The sequence below is a fragment of the Cryptomeria japonica genome, chromosome 10, assembly GCF_030272615.1.
Source record: "Cryptomeria japonica chromosome 10, Sugi_1.0, whole genome shotgun sequence".
Taxonomy (NCBI): Eukaryota; Viridiplantae; Streptophyta; class Pinopsida; order Cupressales; family Cupressaceae; genus Cryptomeria; species Cryptomeria japonica.
In genome coordinates, this window is record NC_081414.1 from 720,191,101 (window position 1) to 720,208,031 (window position 16,931).

The following is a 16,931-nucleotide window of genomic DNA, read 5'->3' on the forward strand; positions in this document are numbered from 1 at the left end:
ATGGACGACACAAATATAGTCTTAATGCCAGAATTTGATCTCAGATTACAAAGACTAGGGCGTGGTGCCCTAGTCCCCAGAATTTTTTAGTTTTCTGTGCCAGATTTGCATCTCAAACTCTCTAGACCTCAGATCCAGAATTCCAGTTTCCCATCAACACAGGGACCAAGGCGCCCAATGCCTTGGTCCTACCTAATCTGCATCAATTTTTCAACAGTAGGTTCACCTCTTAGTCCATTTTTCAGCCCTTCTTTCTGTATCTCAGTTTTAGTTTAGACAGTATCTGCATTTTTATTTTGCGTGTGCTTCATTTCTCATCTCCTATCATAGTTGATTGTGACATCATATTTTGCATATCTACTCTTTATTACAACAAATGAATAGAAACTCTAAGAGATATTCCTTGACTCTCTCTTCCCTACAAGAAGTAGTCAAAGTGAGATATCTCCCTAGGCTCTTGCATATTCCACTGTGTTTACATGAGAGTGGGATTAGGTCTTAGTTACTTGGTTCCATTTTTATGCATCACAATACATACATACATACATACATACATACATACATACATACATACATACATACATACATACATACATACATACATACATACACACACGCGCGCGCGCGTGTGTGTGTGATGAGGATAAAATTGGTTGAATATAAAATAGTCCCAAACTCGTGTTAATTACTCAATTATCATTATCATTATAAATCCTCTTCGAAGTGTTTAATTAGATTTTACAAGAAAAATAATTAACATGAGAAGGCAACTTTGACGAGATCTACTAGTTAAATGGAAACTGACAACAATGACTTAACACTAACTTGACCGCACAACAACTATAGGGTAATCGATCAAAACCTAAAAGGTTACTTATATAAAGGATCTTGGCAATGATGGTAAATTTGACCTCTTCTTATGTCTACACCCCTCTCCTGCATCCACTTAAACATATGGAGTTAGTTAGATTTTATTTTTACCATACCATGTATCCATATAACAAAGCTTTAGTTGCTAGAATTTATCATTTATTCTGTAAATCCATCACACATGTTTTCAATGACTTAAAATGACATTACCACATCTCTAATTATGCAATTTTAAGCAAACATATACAATTCCATGAAAAAGGGATGTAACACAATGAGTGGCCAAAGCTGCAATGAATGCATTGCCATCTTCCTTTTCAGACTCATAATCGGAATCAAACTTCTTCTTGTTTCTTCTTTGCAATCCTTATGGAAGTGTCTTGATTTAGCACAATTCCAGCAAATGACTTTGGACTTTCCAATAGATTTGGATCTCCCATTGGACTTGGATTTATCATGCTTCTCATTCTTCTTTCCTTTTTTCCTTAGGTCTTCCACTAACAATTAGGGATTCCTTTGGACTAGTGGATACCTTTCTCTACATCTCGTCACTAAGTAAGGCTCCCACCACATTTCTTACTTTAAAACAATAGAAGTATTGTCGATATGCATAACAAGAGAATCCCACAAATCAGGCAAAGAAAAAAACAATATTTGACATTTCTCCTCCTCCTCCTCCATCTTGACACCAATAAATGCCAATTGAGCCACCACCATGTTGAACACTTCCACGTAGTATGTAATCCATCCACCCTCTTCCGTTCTCAAGGAATACAATTTCTTCCTCAAGAAAAAATATTTAATAAACATCTGGCTAGATACATCACCAAGCTTCTTCCATAGCTTCTTTGCAGAGGTCTCTTCATGGACATTGATTAGAACATAGTTTTCCAAGAACAATATGATTAGACCCTTGCCTTTATGATATATAACATCATACTCAGTGGTCGCCATAGGATTTGTAGGTCTTGAGACCTTCTCATCAATATCATCCCACAAATATCGATCTATTAGCAAATCCTCCATCGTTAGCTTCCACATCTCAAAATTACTTTCAGAAAATTTCTCGACCTCTATTCTCCCTAACAAAATTGTCATCTGAATTTTCTTGCAACATGAGAAAAATGTTTCTTTAGCACAAGCTCCCACTTGAATATGGATTAGTTCAAAAAGCCCAACAACCCACAATTGAAACTAAAGGTGATTAGGCTCTAATACCACTTGCAAGGAAGCTAAGTAGTGGAATAACTTTCTACACTAATCTTGAGAGGAGGGTATTATTAATGCAAAAAAATTATAGACCTTTACAACAGTTATATAAACGTAAAAAAAAAAAACATAAATAACATTCATACCACAACATCATGATTTATGCAGGAAAATGCCTTTTGGGAGAAAATCCCCACACTCCAAAAGATGGCCAATATATTATTTAGAAATAAAAAAGTAAATTACAATATACTTGCATTGCAAGCTTCTCAAAAGAGTATCACCAACTAAGATCCTGAGGCAACTCAACAACTATAAGACTCTTACACAACCTCCACCTCATACACCTAATATATAGGAGATACAATGCATGAACTATCAATTGGTATTGCAAAACTATGGGATAAAACCACCCAAGAGTGGTGTCCATCTTATCTCCAATACAAGATGAATTATGCCACGTCAGTACACACACTAACATGCATATATTCATTTTACAACTCATTTATGTGTCCAACATGTTTTTATATTTCTTATTTCAGGAGACCCAACTTTTGGAGGCGATAACTTTTGTATCGGGTGTTTGATTGACGAACCGTTTGATGCACCAGAAATCTCATGACATGCTCTATCAATCTATAACCTGCTACAATAGCTACAAACACTTTTGGACCATTTTGGAGCCTCTAAGGCCCTCAAAATTGACTATGAAACTTTTGTTTGGAACTTTCAAATACAAAAACTATAATATCTTCAAATCTAGACATGATCTTGCAACGAAAAATTATTGGGATGCTTATCTAGCCAATATGATTCTTTGAAGAACATTTTAGACCAATTGTTGCTCAAATGAAAACTTACTATAAATAGTAACCTTATATAAATGTAAGGTTGAGACATCATTTCCTAACACACAGGGGCATAAAAACTCGTAAGGCCTAACAATTGGTTAGCTAGCAAGCTTTGGATATTTCCCTGCTACAAAGGTGTTCTTTATTGTTGATCACAGGTTGATCACATGTATTATACATTATATCAACTAAAGGTGCAAGTTTAGTTTCTCATATCAAGTGGATGTTGCAAGTCAAAGAAAAGTGTTGAATGTGGGAATTTCTTCATGACACAAATGTTTCTACGATTGTTAGGGTTAGTTTAGGGAAATGGTATGCTATATTTATTCACGAGGCCACATGTGTTAGTCTATTATTGTAATAATTAGTTAATATATATAGGGATTATAAAATGTATCATAGTGTATTCGGTGTAGTTTTCTTATTGCAATATATGGGTTTACCTTGTTTAATGCTAGTTTTCTAAATAGACTTTATTAGGAATGCTCTTGGTTATATAAATGAATGTATTTATTTAGTCATATAGCCTAGCTAATGGATAATGAATGCACTCTTGATTTCCATGTTTTTCTCACACGTGTTTGCATGAGGAGCTTGAAACTTAAATCTACTGGCCAACATGATCAAGGCACTAGTTTGTTATCATTTGTTCACCACCATCGCAATTATTAAACTTTGATAAATCATCTGTCTTCTTAGTTTCAATGTAGGTTCTACTCTACACCCTCTCATTACTATATGATAATTACCCATGACGAATCTTGTGAGCTACTATGTGGTCGAATCTCATGCAAGTCATGTGAGATTGATTTCTAAGAGCATATGCAATATGAAATGTTAAGGGGACTCATCTTAAGTGGTGTAACTTATTCTACATCCTTGGTGCATGTACAACCTAGTGTTCAATTTGCTTTATATGAGGTCCTCCAGGTCTATTCATGATTGCCATTAGAGCATGGTTGGTCAAGGCATAATGTTTGACATCTTCTTTATTTCATTGAGACCTTAAGAGAATACTCCATAGGTTTTAAACAACTTGAATAAGACAAGGATTTGCTATAATCCTATGAATTGGTCCAAGACCACCCTTCAATTGTTGATGTAACACTTTTTTTTACTTGAGATACTTTGTTTGCCTTGTCTCACTTTCGTTGTGGTACTAGAGAAGAGAGTATGCAGTTTTGAGCACCAACATAAGACAATATATATTAAGTCATATATAAAATCAAACAAGTCTAAAAACTATGGTTTCAACTTAATCTTAAGCTTAACTTTTTGCATTTTTATGGGGTTGCACACTTAGAAATATTCCATCTCTTACATTAAAAATAGGTCAACTTGGACTCGTGATAAAATATGAATTTTGAAAATGTAAGTCAATCTCATAATTGAAGAGCTAACTTAAATTAGATTCACTATTATAGTCTTAAACATCATAGAAAAAACTTATAATTGAAAATTCATGTATAAATTTAAAATATAATTTTTGATTAAAAAATAATAATTTAAAATTGAAAAAAACTATATATAATTTTTTATTTATTTTTATAATCAACTTATAAATATGAATGTGTCATATGCAATGCATTAAGATATTCTAACATTAAGAGTTGACAATATCCCTAGCCTTACAAAATCTTTTATAACTACTACAATCATGCACACTTGAAAACTTCAAACCTACTCTATTTATGAAATTTGGAGGGAAGCATTGTCTTGTAGCCTTTATTCTTTACTCACAAATAGATCATTTCATCCTAACCGTGCATTTTCCCACACTTTTGTCTCACTACCAAACACCTTAGTGTTCTTCTAATGCCATCATTACTTGCACTTTCCTTTCCTCCGAATCACTTTGGTACACAAATTCATGCTAAAACCCTCTTTTTAGTTTGTGGAATTTTTTGAACATTTTGACTAGTGTAATTATACATGTTTTAATGCTTTGTCTTCACTTTATTTTATTTTATTGGAATTTGTCTTCACATATTTCCACCAAATTGAATTTCATAATAAAAACTTGGACAACACCTCTACCTAAAAATGTGTACAAGAGTGAGCATCTCTTTCGAAGTACTCGAACTTTAACTTTTAGCACGCTTCTGTTTATCTACTCCAGTGGGACCCACCGACACGTGTGGGTCCCGCTATTCTTTAAATACTCCTTTTGTGGGACCCACGTCATCTTCTTTAAAAACTTTTATCGAAAATGAGGAGTAAAAAAGCACTGTTTAGTAATCATTAAAAAATTATCCATTTTCCCAGTGTCCGACGTGGCGCAATTTAACTACTCGTACTCAAAAAAGAGGAACGAATTTAGTGTAAGAAAGTCTACGTGGATAACTACTCAATGTGACGTGTCGTTATTAACAGTAGTTCGCCGGTCAATGTTTCCCGGTTCCGGAAAACATGAAACATATGGCTATGTCTACTATCGTCCTTGTGTTTCAGCTGCTCGGTGAATTTCTTGCAGAAGCTTAACTTGCTTGTAATTTCCGGGGTTTGAGGAAAACTATGACGATTTCTGATCACGTATGGGATGGAAAAGAATAGAACGGTAAAGATAAGATAAGAAAAGGGGAGCTCTTTCTGCAGGCACAATCCATGTTGCCCCGAGGTAAGATTTGCTCGCTCAAATTCCCCTATTTGCAGTGCATACGAGCAATTTTTCTTTGTGTTTTGTTTTTCCTCTGGTGAAAAGGTGAGGGTTTTGGGGTTGCGGTTAACAAGTGCGCATGTTGCAGCGCAAGGGTTTTCGCTGTGAAGATATGGATTGAAACAATGGGCGATGATGTGGCAGGTAGTGGGCGGAGGGGAACAGGGCCTAGAAGCAGGAGGAGCTTAACTCGGCCGCAAGTTTCAGCTAACCCTAACGAGGATACTAACCCTAATGGCCTGCAGGAGGACCTTATTCGAGAGTTTCATGAGGCTGGCATATATACTTATGCTGAGGGCCTAGGAATTATCCACAACGGAACAATTGCCTCACCTTCAAGTAAGAGGTTTACTTTTTTGCTCTGTTTGGCAATTAGTTATGTACATTGTGAATTTTATTTGTGCAATAGTCTTCTATCACTGAACTTTACATTGCTCATCCCGATAACGGATCACCAAATGTGATGCCAATTGTAGATCGTTTTGTCTTCACAGTTTTTTTTCGCTTTTTCCTGAAGCATGTTTTAATAAGCCACGGACTTTGGAAGTTTAAATTCAATTAAATTCACTAACGGTTAACGTGTAATTGTATTTAGATTGTAGAGAGTTGAATGAGCCTGGATATTTGAAGGCCTTTGTGTTAATTTAGTTACATTAAAGAAGGGAAAGAGAAAGGTCATTCTGTAGGTCACAGCTTAGTGTACCATATAAACCTACCTTTGTTGAAACTCACATATGGATAACGGCCATGATCATCCCCAGTCCATGTAAATGTTTTCGGATGCTTTTGGTAAAAATTGTGTCTTAATGGACATGATATTTCCACGGTGCATGCAAATGTTTTAGAATGCTTCTGGTAAAAACTGTTAAATTTTTTACCAGAAGCATTCTAAACCACCCATGTAAGGATTTCTCTTTTCATTTTACCTTTTGTGTTGTTTAAATTTTGTACCCAAGTTTCAACCTCGTCACAAGCTCAAGAAAAAATGAAACCTTGCCAATCCACCTACCTATTATTGGCCTACTTTCTTTAGCTCTCTCAATTCCATAGGATTTTGATCTCTTTTATCAAATGTCTCGTTTTACTTATTTTTTGCTACAGAGCATACTCGTTTAACATAAGTCAATTATGCTTGGTAATGACAACTTTTTTTGTAAAGCATATAGAATGGAAGAATCACGTCATCTAACATCATGTTTTTTCATGGAATTTCTCTCAAAGTAGGCTATGCTGCTACATCTTGAAAGTATGTTATTGGTTGTTTATGTGATAGTGAATTTTCCAACATGGCACAATATTTTTTTAACATGACATGATCGAGTTATTTCTATATGCTTCTCTTAACACTCCATCTTGTTGATTATTCTGCCCCTTGACAACTCTAATGCTGAAATTCGATTTGATCTGATTATCTGTTCAGATTCTGCATGGTCTTTGTCATATAACTTTCTGGACATGCTCCTTGGGGTTTCCTTTAGGTATTCAGGTGGTGGTTGGGAATGTTTCTTTCTTGACAATTTTAGCCATCCAGATAAGATTTAGCGAATTAACGTTTTTGAACTACTTGATCTTATCAGGAGCCTTGCATGAATTTGCAGGTGCTTATAGAATAACAATGAATTAGAATATGTTTGGGTACATCAAACCGTATGTATAGATCGTTTTCTTTTTAGCTTAATGATTATACTTGCAGTCATTCATCATTTAGCACGAAGTGGTTCCATTCAGTTTGATTTAACTGTTCTCCCGTATATATTTTCAGGAATGATCTTATAATGTAAAGTCATTAAGGGCTACCATTCTTGAGCAGTATCAGGCTCATTTCAAATGTGCCAACATCTGCAATAAAAAATCATCGACTATTTTCAAGCAAATTCAGCTTTGATAATGAGATGCAGATGTTTAGAGTATCTTATTAATATTAGATAGTGTCAAAAAGAAAAAAAAGAGAGTACAAGTCTTTGTCAGATTAATTTGATTTAACATAATTGGTTGACCAAATCCAGGGCAGAGAAGCAAGTAATCTAGATAAATTCTATCTTATTTGAGGAGCACTGTGATATGGTCCAGGAACATCAAATAATCTTATTTTATTATAATGAGTAGGATCTGGGTCAGGTATCAAGAGAACTCACTTCAGGATTAGTTCCCGAGATATCTGATGCTAGATGGTATTTCAGTAAATTAGCTCAGTAAAATTATACAAATAAATGGTCTATACACTCAGGAGGTAATCTAATTTCCTGAAGTTTGCTTGATCAAATCCAGGGCATAGCAGCACGTAAATTAGATAAATTTTATCTTACTTAAGGAGCATTGGAAAATGGGCTAAAGAACAACACTTGGTCTTCTTTGATATATAATAAGTGGGATCTGGGCCTGGTGTCAAGAAAACTCTGGCATGAGGATTAATTCCCTCAATTTGGTCCAAAGAACATCACATTGTCTTATATTATTTATAATGAGAGGGATTTGGATCTGCTGTCAAAAAGTCTCTCACTCAAGGATTAATTCCCTTTAGTCTCTTTACAGCTATAGTTTAATAACTGAATTACCTTATAGGCTGATATTGATAGTATTTCAGTAAATTAGCTCAATAAACTGATGCAAATAAATGGTTGCTCAAGAGGTAATCTAATTTCCTGTTGTTTACTTGGCCAAATCCAGGGAAGAGCAGCATATAAATTAGACAAATTTTTATCTAATCTGAGAAGAATTGAAAATAGCCCAAAAAACAACACTTGGTCTTATTTTATATAAAATAAGTGGGACCTGGATCTGATGTCAAGAAAAAGTATTGCTTCTGGATTAATTCCCTCAACTCTCTTTTCATCTATGGTTAAATAACTGAGATTTCTTATGGCATTTCAATTTGCTGTAAGTTAAGCACAATAAAATGATGTAAATATTTGCCTGTGTTCAAGAGGTGATTTAAATTCCCGTTGCATAATGAATGGGGCTTTTAAAAATTTGGTACTATAGATTATGATGATAGATCATTTTAGAAGGATATACTAGGAGTTTTCCATGTTATGTAGTATTCCCACTATTTCAGGTATACTTTGGGCCTTAAATTACTGAACCCGATGAATCTGCAGAGGTTCTGAAGCACCAATGGACCGTTCTAAGGAGATAAATAGATATATTTGTGTAGCACATATCTACTCATAAAGACATGAAAATTAGGTATATGCCGTACTGATTTTTAGTTGATTGTGTTTCCAGAAAATGAAGATTAATTTTCTCATATTTTGTAGGGTTGAATACCACTGAAAATGATATTGATATGGTGAAAGGAGGAGAGCATCTTTCAACCACTTCAAACGGAATGGTTGGGGGGCATTCAGGAAATTTGGGAAATCTGCCAGGGCAATCAGTTTCCGTGGATAGTGGGAGCAATTGCTCTCCATCAAGAGGTAGTGATGTAGCAATGGCCACACCTGGACCAAGTAATGCTCTTGTAAGACAACGCCACTTGGATGTACAAGGAGAGGATTTTGAGTCACCTGACACTGTAGGGTGAGCTTCAGTTATCAGAAATTTGAATCTACTGGTTTCTGCTCCTTATTGCCAATGCCTGCCATAAGTATTGAATTTGAGAGGCATTGTTCTGATCCATAGCAAATTTGCTGTTAATGAGACTATATGAGCATTTATTTATTTTCATACTTCTAATTTTGGTTGCTATTTTTGTCTTCCCACTCTGTATGTGCAGTACAAGGAAGAAAAAAAGAGGCCCACGAGCTATTGGAGGAGAAAAAGGTGGGAGGGGACTCCGTCAATTTAGCATGAAAGGTGTGATTAAAACAAATTCATATCTCTTCCATTCACTTTTTATGGTTTGTTCTTTTTCCTCTGAGCTTACCCATGACATTTTTATATTCTTTTTCTTTATCTCATGTGATATTGTCACATCCTTGTTTTAATTCATATATATGCACAGTGGTATCATACTAACAGAGAGCTATTAGCTACCTGTGGGTCTAAAGGATTGTATGGTTTACAGTTAAAGAGAAATATAAATATTAATTTTACTTTGGGTGATCTCGATTCTCAATTGCAGAAGTAAAGTTAGTTACATATTTTGTGGAACTCCAAATAACATATTTTCCCTGTCTAATTTAGTTAAATCTTTCTCTATGGATGGTATCCAGTGTGTGAGAAGGTTGAAAGCAAGGGCAGGACCACGTATAATGAGGCAAGTATATTATCCTAGAATGGATATTGTGTTCATCATAGAAAAGACATTACTTATAATTTGAATTTCTTTGTCATCTTTTTCAACGAATCATTCTAGTCAATGAGAAGGAATCTAACAATTCGTGTATTCACATGTATGCTCCGTGTTTGCATATATCCAAGTGTATGCCTTGTGTTTTCATGTGTATGCTCCATGTTTGGTTCATACCTGATAAGTTTCCAGCATGTCTACTTCATGTGTGTCTATGATTATTTTATGCTTAACAATTATGAAAATACTCAGTACAATTAGTTCTAGTACAATTGATTTAGACCTGATGTGTTTCCAGTATGTCTATTACATGAAGAATCTATGATTACTGTAAAGTGTAAACATATTTTTATTTTTGGTTGATCCAAAATATGAGAATAACTAGAGTGAACCAAAAGATATAAATTCACTTTAGAAAAGAATATTGCATTTAAGGTCATAGATGTGTGTCATGCTTCTAATCCTCATCATAATATGGGGAAAGCTCGCTCTTGCTTTGACTCAAAAAGATACCCATGACATTTCTTGCAAATAAGATAAATGCCATTACAAAGATGACCATGTTCCTTCTCTTTGAAGGCGAGAGAAAACTTGTCAACCTTGCAAATTTCCAATCCTTGGTTTGTGGTGGAAGTTGAATTGCAAAATAAGATCTTAATAAAGCAATTTTCAAGAAAAGATAGAAGTCGCAAAGGCCAAATCATTTCTTATTGAGAATCATCTTAAACACAGCAATTTTTAATTGCTCGAGGACAAGCAATCTTGGGCAGGGTGGACTGTAATGTCCCTGAAATTTGAAAGAAATTAATCCATGTATCTTAGCCAACACTTCTCATACATCCCCTGTAGAATCCTGAGGAAACAAAAAAGACAAAATTTCTTTGCCAAATAAAATAAACCACTCAGCCACACTAGGAGATAAAAGGCACTAGTAGACAAAAGACACTAGAAGACAAAACATATTAGAAGACAATAGATTAAAGGCAGCACTGAATTAGTTAAGGCCTACGTGGAGTAGTTGTTTTAAAAGTATTAAATATAAAATGGGACGCTTCTCTCTATAAGATAGTCCCTTTCAAAAGTCACATTTATTCATGAAAGGTGCGATTGAGAGAATTCTATAAAAGCAACGGTTATGATTAGTATTAAGGTAGCAATCATTATGAAGGCAGCATTAATGAAGGAGTGAAGGAGTAATCATTTCATAATAAGATTATGTCTCTATGAAAGAAGATCTCTTTTCAAAGAGATGTATCCCTTCGTTTGGAGATAGGAATATAAAGATGGAATAAAATGAGAAGGAAGATAGCGTTCCATACAAGAGCAGATACAGAGCAGACAAAAATATATTATTAAAGCAGACGTATGAACATATTATTGAGCATCTGAAAAGAGCAGTGATCTAATTTGAAGAGGCAGAATTAATTATTGAAGAATAGTCATGTCTATTTGGAAGGACATCATCTTTACAAAGGGATGTCTCTCTTCATGGAAGCAAGGAGACATAAGAGGGAGATAGAGAAGAAAAATCAGAAAAGAGGATCAGATTGGAAAGCAAGAAGTCCTGACCTGGAACATAAGTCAATTCTAATTGAATGGTCTGAGGATTTTTTTGGAAATCAGAAGTTAAAGCAGAGATAAATCTTTACTCTCATAAGGTCTTTTAACTACATCAAAATATCTTCATTATCAGCAAGAGATATACACATTAGTAACTCAGCAATCTGAGTATTCCTATTTATTCTGGTGGTATGATCTATATTAAAAGCGAATATATATTTATGTGTAAAATAATCTTTATATGATCTTAGTATTGTCATTTATGCTGTATTAAGTCTGATTATATATTTCTAAATCTGTATATATACATAATACGGTAGAATGAACAGATTCTTTAGAACTTCAACCAATCAGATGTTCTGTTGTGGAGGGGAGATATGTCACATACAAGGAGGGCAAGTAGCCAAGGGACCATTTGGGTTAAGCAGGGGTTGATGATGGATGTGCTTTCGTACCCCTGAACTCCAAAGAGTTAAGCACGACGTAATATGATGGTCGCACTTCCATGCCCCTGAACCTGTTGGATAGGCTCAAAGGCGCCTTGTATGATCTCCTATGGGAACTTGACAATAACAATGGGTTGATTGGATGGAGCTCCAAAGGCATTTATTTAATATCACGAGCATGTAAATTCTATGTGTACATTGTTGAATATTATGTTTATTTTGTGTCTCCTATCTGGTTGCTGGCTCCAGATTAAGGGACTAACACAACAATCTCAGTTCCGAACATCACACCAAACCCTACTTAGGGCAAATTAGGGCAATTTAGGTAACGTTCCTGTTGTGGACATTACAAAAGTTTATTGCAAAGGTTGGATTTCAGTCTCCATAATGTGAGAATATGAAGGATAGAAATTGTGATACCATTTTGGGAAGAGTTTGTTGAAAACAACTTATCCATTGTTGGGTGTATGTGTAACATAACTTTTCTACTAACATGAAATGGAATATGAAATAGTAAACCAAATTATATTGCTTGTCAAAGTGAACTAATCTAACTAATAATGCATGCAATTTTTTTTGACAATAAACATTGTAACAAGTAATAACAAGTTCATATCTTTATCTGTAAACAGCTAGCAACACAAGCAAATGCTGAAACATGTATCGACCAAATACATCATCCATTTTCTTATTTACAAGTAGTCAAATAATGACATAACAAAGCATTTAAAGATGAGAGAAAGAGTTAAGAATCTACTGCAGTCAAGATGTCTGAACTGAATTCCAAATCTTGGCTTGAGTCTATAGAGGGAGAGCATCATTCGAGCGCTTTTCCTCCAACCACAGACCTGGTGGTCTCTTGCACACCTCCCTAATGGAAAGTGGCCCTACCCTTCATGAGAGTACAAACACAAGAATGGGTCAAGTTGCCACTTGAGCCTGGTGTTTGTATCCTACTCTGGTCTAGCCGGTCACACACTATAGACCCTGCTAACTATGTATGATCCATAGTTTAGACTAGTAACTGGACACGGTGAGTTGGCTAAGCGCAAGCAGACCTCTGCGTCACCTTGGCCAAAGGATTTTGTGATAAACACTCACGTAAGGATTGCAGCCATCCACTCACCCACCCCTACTCTACTTGGATTCTCTGACTATCTAAGGATTATGTCCATACAGATAGACTAACTTGGTTGACTTGACTTCGTAGTCACACACTGCACTTTGAGTTTTGGCTTGGTTACATGGTCTCCTGGCGTAGATCATATGGACACTAAAAGTTTCACTACAAAGGTGCTGTTGCTTTTTAAGTAGTTTATGCATGACTGCCACTTCTTACACTTCTGTGACTAAGTTAGCTGACATGCCTTTGCAAGTGTTAAGATTTATTAATTCATCTGAGAACCAATCGGGCCTCCAAGTTAAAACTTATTGCAGTCAATGTACCAGAGGTTTACTTTACCCTCAACTCAAAGTTAAACTTTCGGCCCTTATCATGTTACCTGAATAAGAAGGTAGTATATATATATATATCTGTGATGCATCTTTAAGGACTCTACAGGTTTCTACTCATTTTACTTAAGTTTCTTTCCTTTTCAATCTTCGAGCCCTATAGTTTAAGACATTTGAGTATTACAAGTTTCCGCCTTTGTTCTCTTTATTTACCTCTTTTTGTCCATAAGAGGACCCAAGCAAAAACAGGGTATCATTAATTCAAACATAACTGTTTAAGTTTTAAATAAGAAAGCTATATCTGCTTCGAGTCTTAAAGCAATACTCTTTCCATATTGCCATAAGAGCTTTGAGTGAAAATAGCTAGTTCAATATGTGTTCTCAAGAAGATGCTTGTTACAAAAGCATTATTGAATGTAACAACATTTTATAACTCTAATTAAGTAGAATAGATTCAGTCATCTACACAAGAAGACTGGTATCCTCCAACAAGTAAGATTTGTATCCAGCCAAGTACCATATGATGATTAGTCCAGCTGAAATGAGAAAGAGGGTATCATGCAAGTGTTTTACCATCAACATTAGAGTCCAAAGGACAAGTTCCTTCCTTTTATTTATGTAATTGAAATAAAGTGCCATAGGGATGAGAGAGAGAGAGAAAGATAAAGATGCTAACTGTATTGCATTTGCAACAAGTAATAAACCAGCAATAATTATGAACCGTGCTTTGCTGAAAGACAAAGATGAGGAGCACAATCATTGCTTAATCTCATCAACAAGGAGAACAAACACCACTTAATATTGTTGACAAGGAAAACAAGCATTGCTCAACTTTTCTAGGTCTTAGTTCTTTTTTCTGTATCATCCCCTAACCCTAAGGCTCTTACCTAGTTAAGGATAAAGTAACCAAATTTATCACACATAGAGCAAACCTACGTTTAGATTTGGTATTGGAAAAGGCTAACGAACAAGAGGGATACTACACCTCTTTTGAACTTTGAGCCTTGCCAACCTTAGCAGGGTGTTCCCAAATGTCCTTTTAAAATGCAACAATTTGAAAGATTAGTGTGAACTCTCCCACAAAGATGACTCTGTGGTTTGAACAACAATTCTTTGCAAAGGGTTCTAGTACACATGTATATCATATCTCTTCTACTAGGAAACTTAATTCAATGAAACAACAGAGGGTATAACTAGCTAAGGATCCTTGTAGGTGCAATCATTATAATAACTTACAACATCATGCACTTAGTAGAACAACATCATGCAACAACCCTCTAATGTTATAATCAATTACAAGTTCACAATGATTAGGGCTGAAATATAGAACAATGATTGTGCACAATGATAGGACAAATAAAAGTAAAATAAATAAAATAGTTTTCAAATGCTTTTCTTACTTTTAGATGGTGTGAATGGCTAGGTTTTTGTCATAAGTTCAGTGCCTAATCTTGCAACATAGAATCAAGGTTAAGTGCAACTTAAATGACCTTGCAAACCCTAGCTTCCAAATGAGTTTGATGCACTTGGCTCTGCCTCGCAAAACTCAAACCCATAGATGCCCTTTAACCTCAACAATGCATTCTCTACTTAATGATCCACAAACTTCTTTTGAGTTCCACATACCAGATTGAAAGATTTTCATTTGCCATTTGTATGCACAAGATGGAAAGTTTTATTGCACTTCTTGGATGCAAATTAATAGACCTCTGGTATAAAATACAACAAATGTGTATCTGAAGCTTTCTTGAATCCCCTAAAGATCTAAAATATTAATGGAGACAAAATGCAATATTCAAGAATAGAGCGATCTCTTGCATTGATTTCTTGTAAGTTGTTTACATTGCCATTACATGTTGCATACAAACTCAAGAAATTTTTGTTTCATTCATATACACAAGTTACAAGATGATTTGTGGTCAACTTGGATGAGCTCTCTCCATGCAAATCTAAAAGTCTCAATGCTTAGACCAAATCCCAAGTTTCCCTATATGCATCTTGCATGAACAACAAAAGAGAAGTGATTAAATAGGAGCACATATAGTCCTCTGATTTGTCCTCTGTGATGGATGTCCATGTTGTTGGGGGGTTGTTTGGCTTTGAAGCACACCAAAATTCATGGTTTGATGTACTTGAAAGCGCCTACAGGGAATGGGAGTGTTATTGGTTCTATTAAGGCCCTTGCATTTATGCTGGTTGTTGTGGTGTTGGAAGTTTACCTGCTATATTTATGGCACGTTGCAGCATATAGAAGAAAGGGCATGAAAACTACCTAGGTGCCTTTTTTTGTATTTTAAAACTTATTAAAATGTTTCCTCTACTATGGATTGGAGTCTTTTAACCTTTTTGAACCATGTCAGAGAGTTCAAGGAATTGTGAACTTGTTGACATTACTTTGCCTTAACCATTTCTCCATTTTATTGATGCTTTCTTCATCTTTTGAACCATGTTGGAGCTTTTGATTGGTCTTGAACTATGTTGGATGTTCAAGAATTCTTTGAATGACTAAGCCTTTTTATAATTCTTTGTTTCCTTCTTTATGTTGGTGAGTTCAATAACTTTTGAACTCGCTGATCTCCCCCTCAGCCAATTTTCCTTTTTCTCCTCCTTACTTTATGTTGGCAATTTGGTTGCTCTTGAGCTTTGTTGAACTGTGTCGGCAAGTTAAAGGAATCAAGAACCTGCTGACATGACTTGCTTCTTTCCTTGTGTCAGCTCTTTGGACAGTTTTTGAACTTCATTGGAGGTTCTTGAACCTCTGAAAACTCTGACATCCTCTTTTGTCTCATCCTTTTTTCTTCACTTCTTTCTGCAAGTCAGCAAGTTAAAGAACTTTTGAACTCAATGGACTTACTCACTTGACCATTTTCCTTTACTTTTGGTGGGGACTTTGCCATCTCGCGAACCACGTCAGAGGTTGAAACCTCTGACCTCTTTCCTTTGTCTTCTCCTTAAGCCCCCTTTTTGAGCTTTCTACACACCTTGAACTTGTCAGAGCTTTCTTCACTTGCTGAACCTGCTAGAGGTTCAAGTGGTTCTTGAACCTCTAAAAGCTACATCATCCCTGCAAAAGATTAAAGACAAGGCAAACCTACACAATTTTTCGGATTCTCTGCAACATTGGATGAATTGCCAGAGGCATAAGGGCAACAATTGGGCATGCATAAGTACAAGTTTGACAATGAGAAAAACCTACATAGGGTATCTCAGATTGGTTATCAGGGTAAGTTGACACAATTTCACTGTAACACAAAAGCACACCCCTCTCATGATACAGTTACTATCAGAATTAGGGCAGGCTACATGGATTGGATATGCAAGATAGGGCACTTAGAGCCTTTCATGCATTTCTCCAATCACTGGTCCATAACTATTCCTCTGTTTGTATATCTCATCCAAACCTTATTTTGCTTTAATTAAATCAAAACATAAGCAAAGGAAAACTCAGACCTGATATGTGAAAGTGAAATAATGAAGAGAGTCTGTGAATAAGCCCTCAAAACTCTTCACAACCCTTCAAAACCCTTAACGCGCTACTAACCCTTTTTTATATTTATGTGTCTCAGTGGCAAAATGTCACATTTACTTATAAAACTCCTATGCTCTAAAATTGGCACACCTGAAATAGGAGATACATTTTTATCATCAAGGGTATG

At 35.5% G+C, this 16,931-nt stretch overlaps 1 protein-coding gene across 2 annotated transcripts in view; it reads left to right on the forward strand.

Annotated features, from left to right (window-relative positions):
- Positions 1-5,328: 5,328 nt before the first annotated feature.
- Positions 5,329-16,931, forward strand: part of LOC131029032 (transcription factor-like protein DPB) — a 37,502-nt gene continuing 25,899 nt past the window's right edge. The window contains exons 1-5 of one of the 2 annotated variants that reach the window (XM_057959421.2): positions 5,329-5,547; positions 5,675-5,925; positions 8,844-9,105; positions 9,302-9,381; positions 9,741-9,784. In XM_057959421.2, coding sequence (XP_057815404.1) covers positions 5,712-5,925; positions 8,844-9,105; positions 9,302-9,381; positions 9,741-9,784 — 600 coding nt within the window. In that variant the 5' untranslated portion in view covers positions 5,329-5,547; positions 5,675-5,711. The remainder of the gene's footprint in view (positions 5,548-5,674; positions 5,926-8,843; positions 9,106-9,301; positions 9,382-9,740; positions 9,785-16,931) is intronic. The other variant, XM_057959423.2, reaches the window with a different exon arrangement.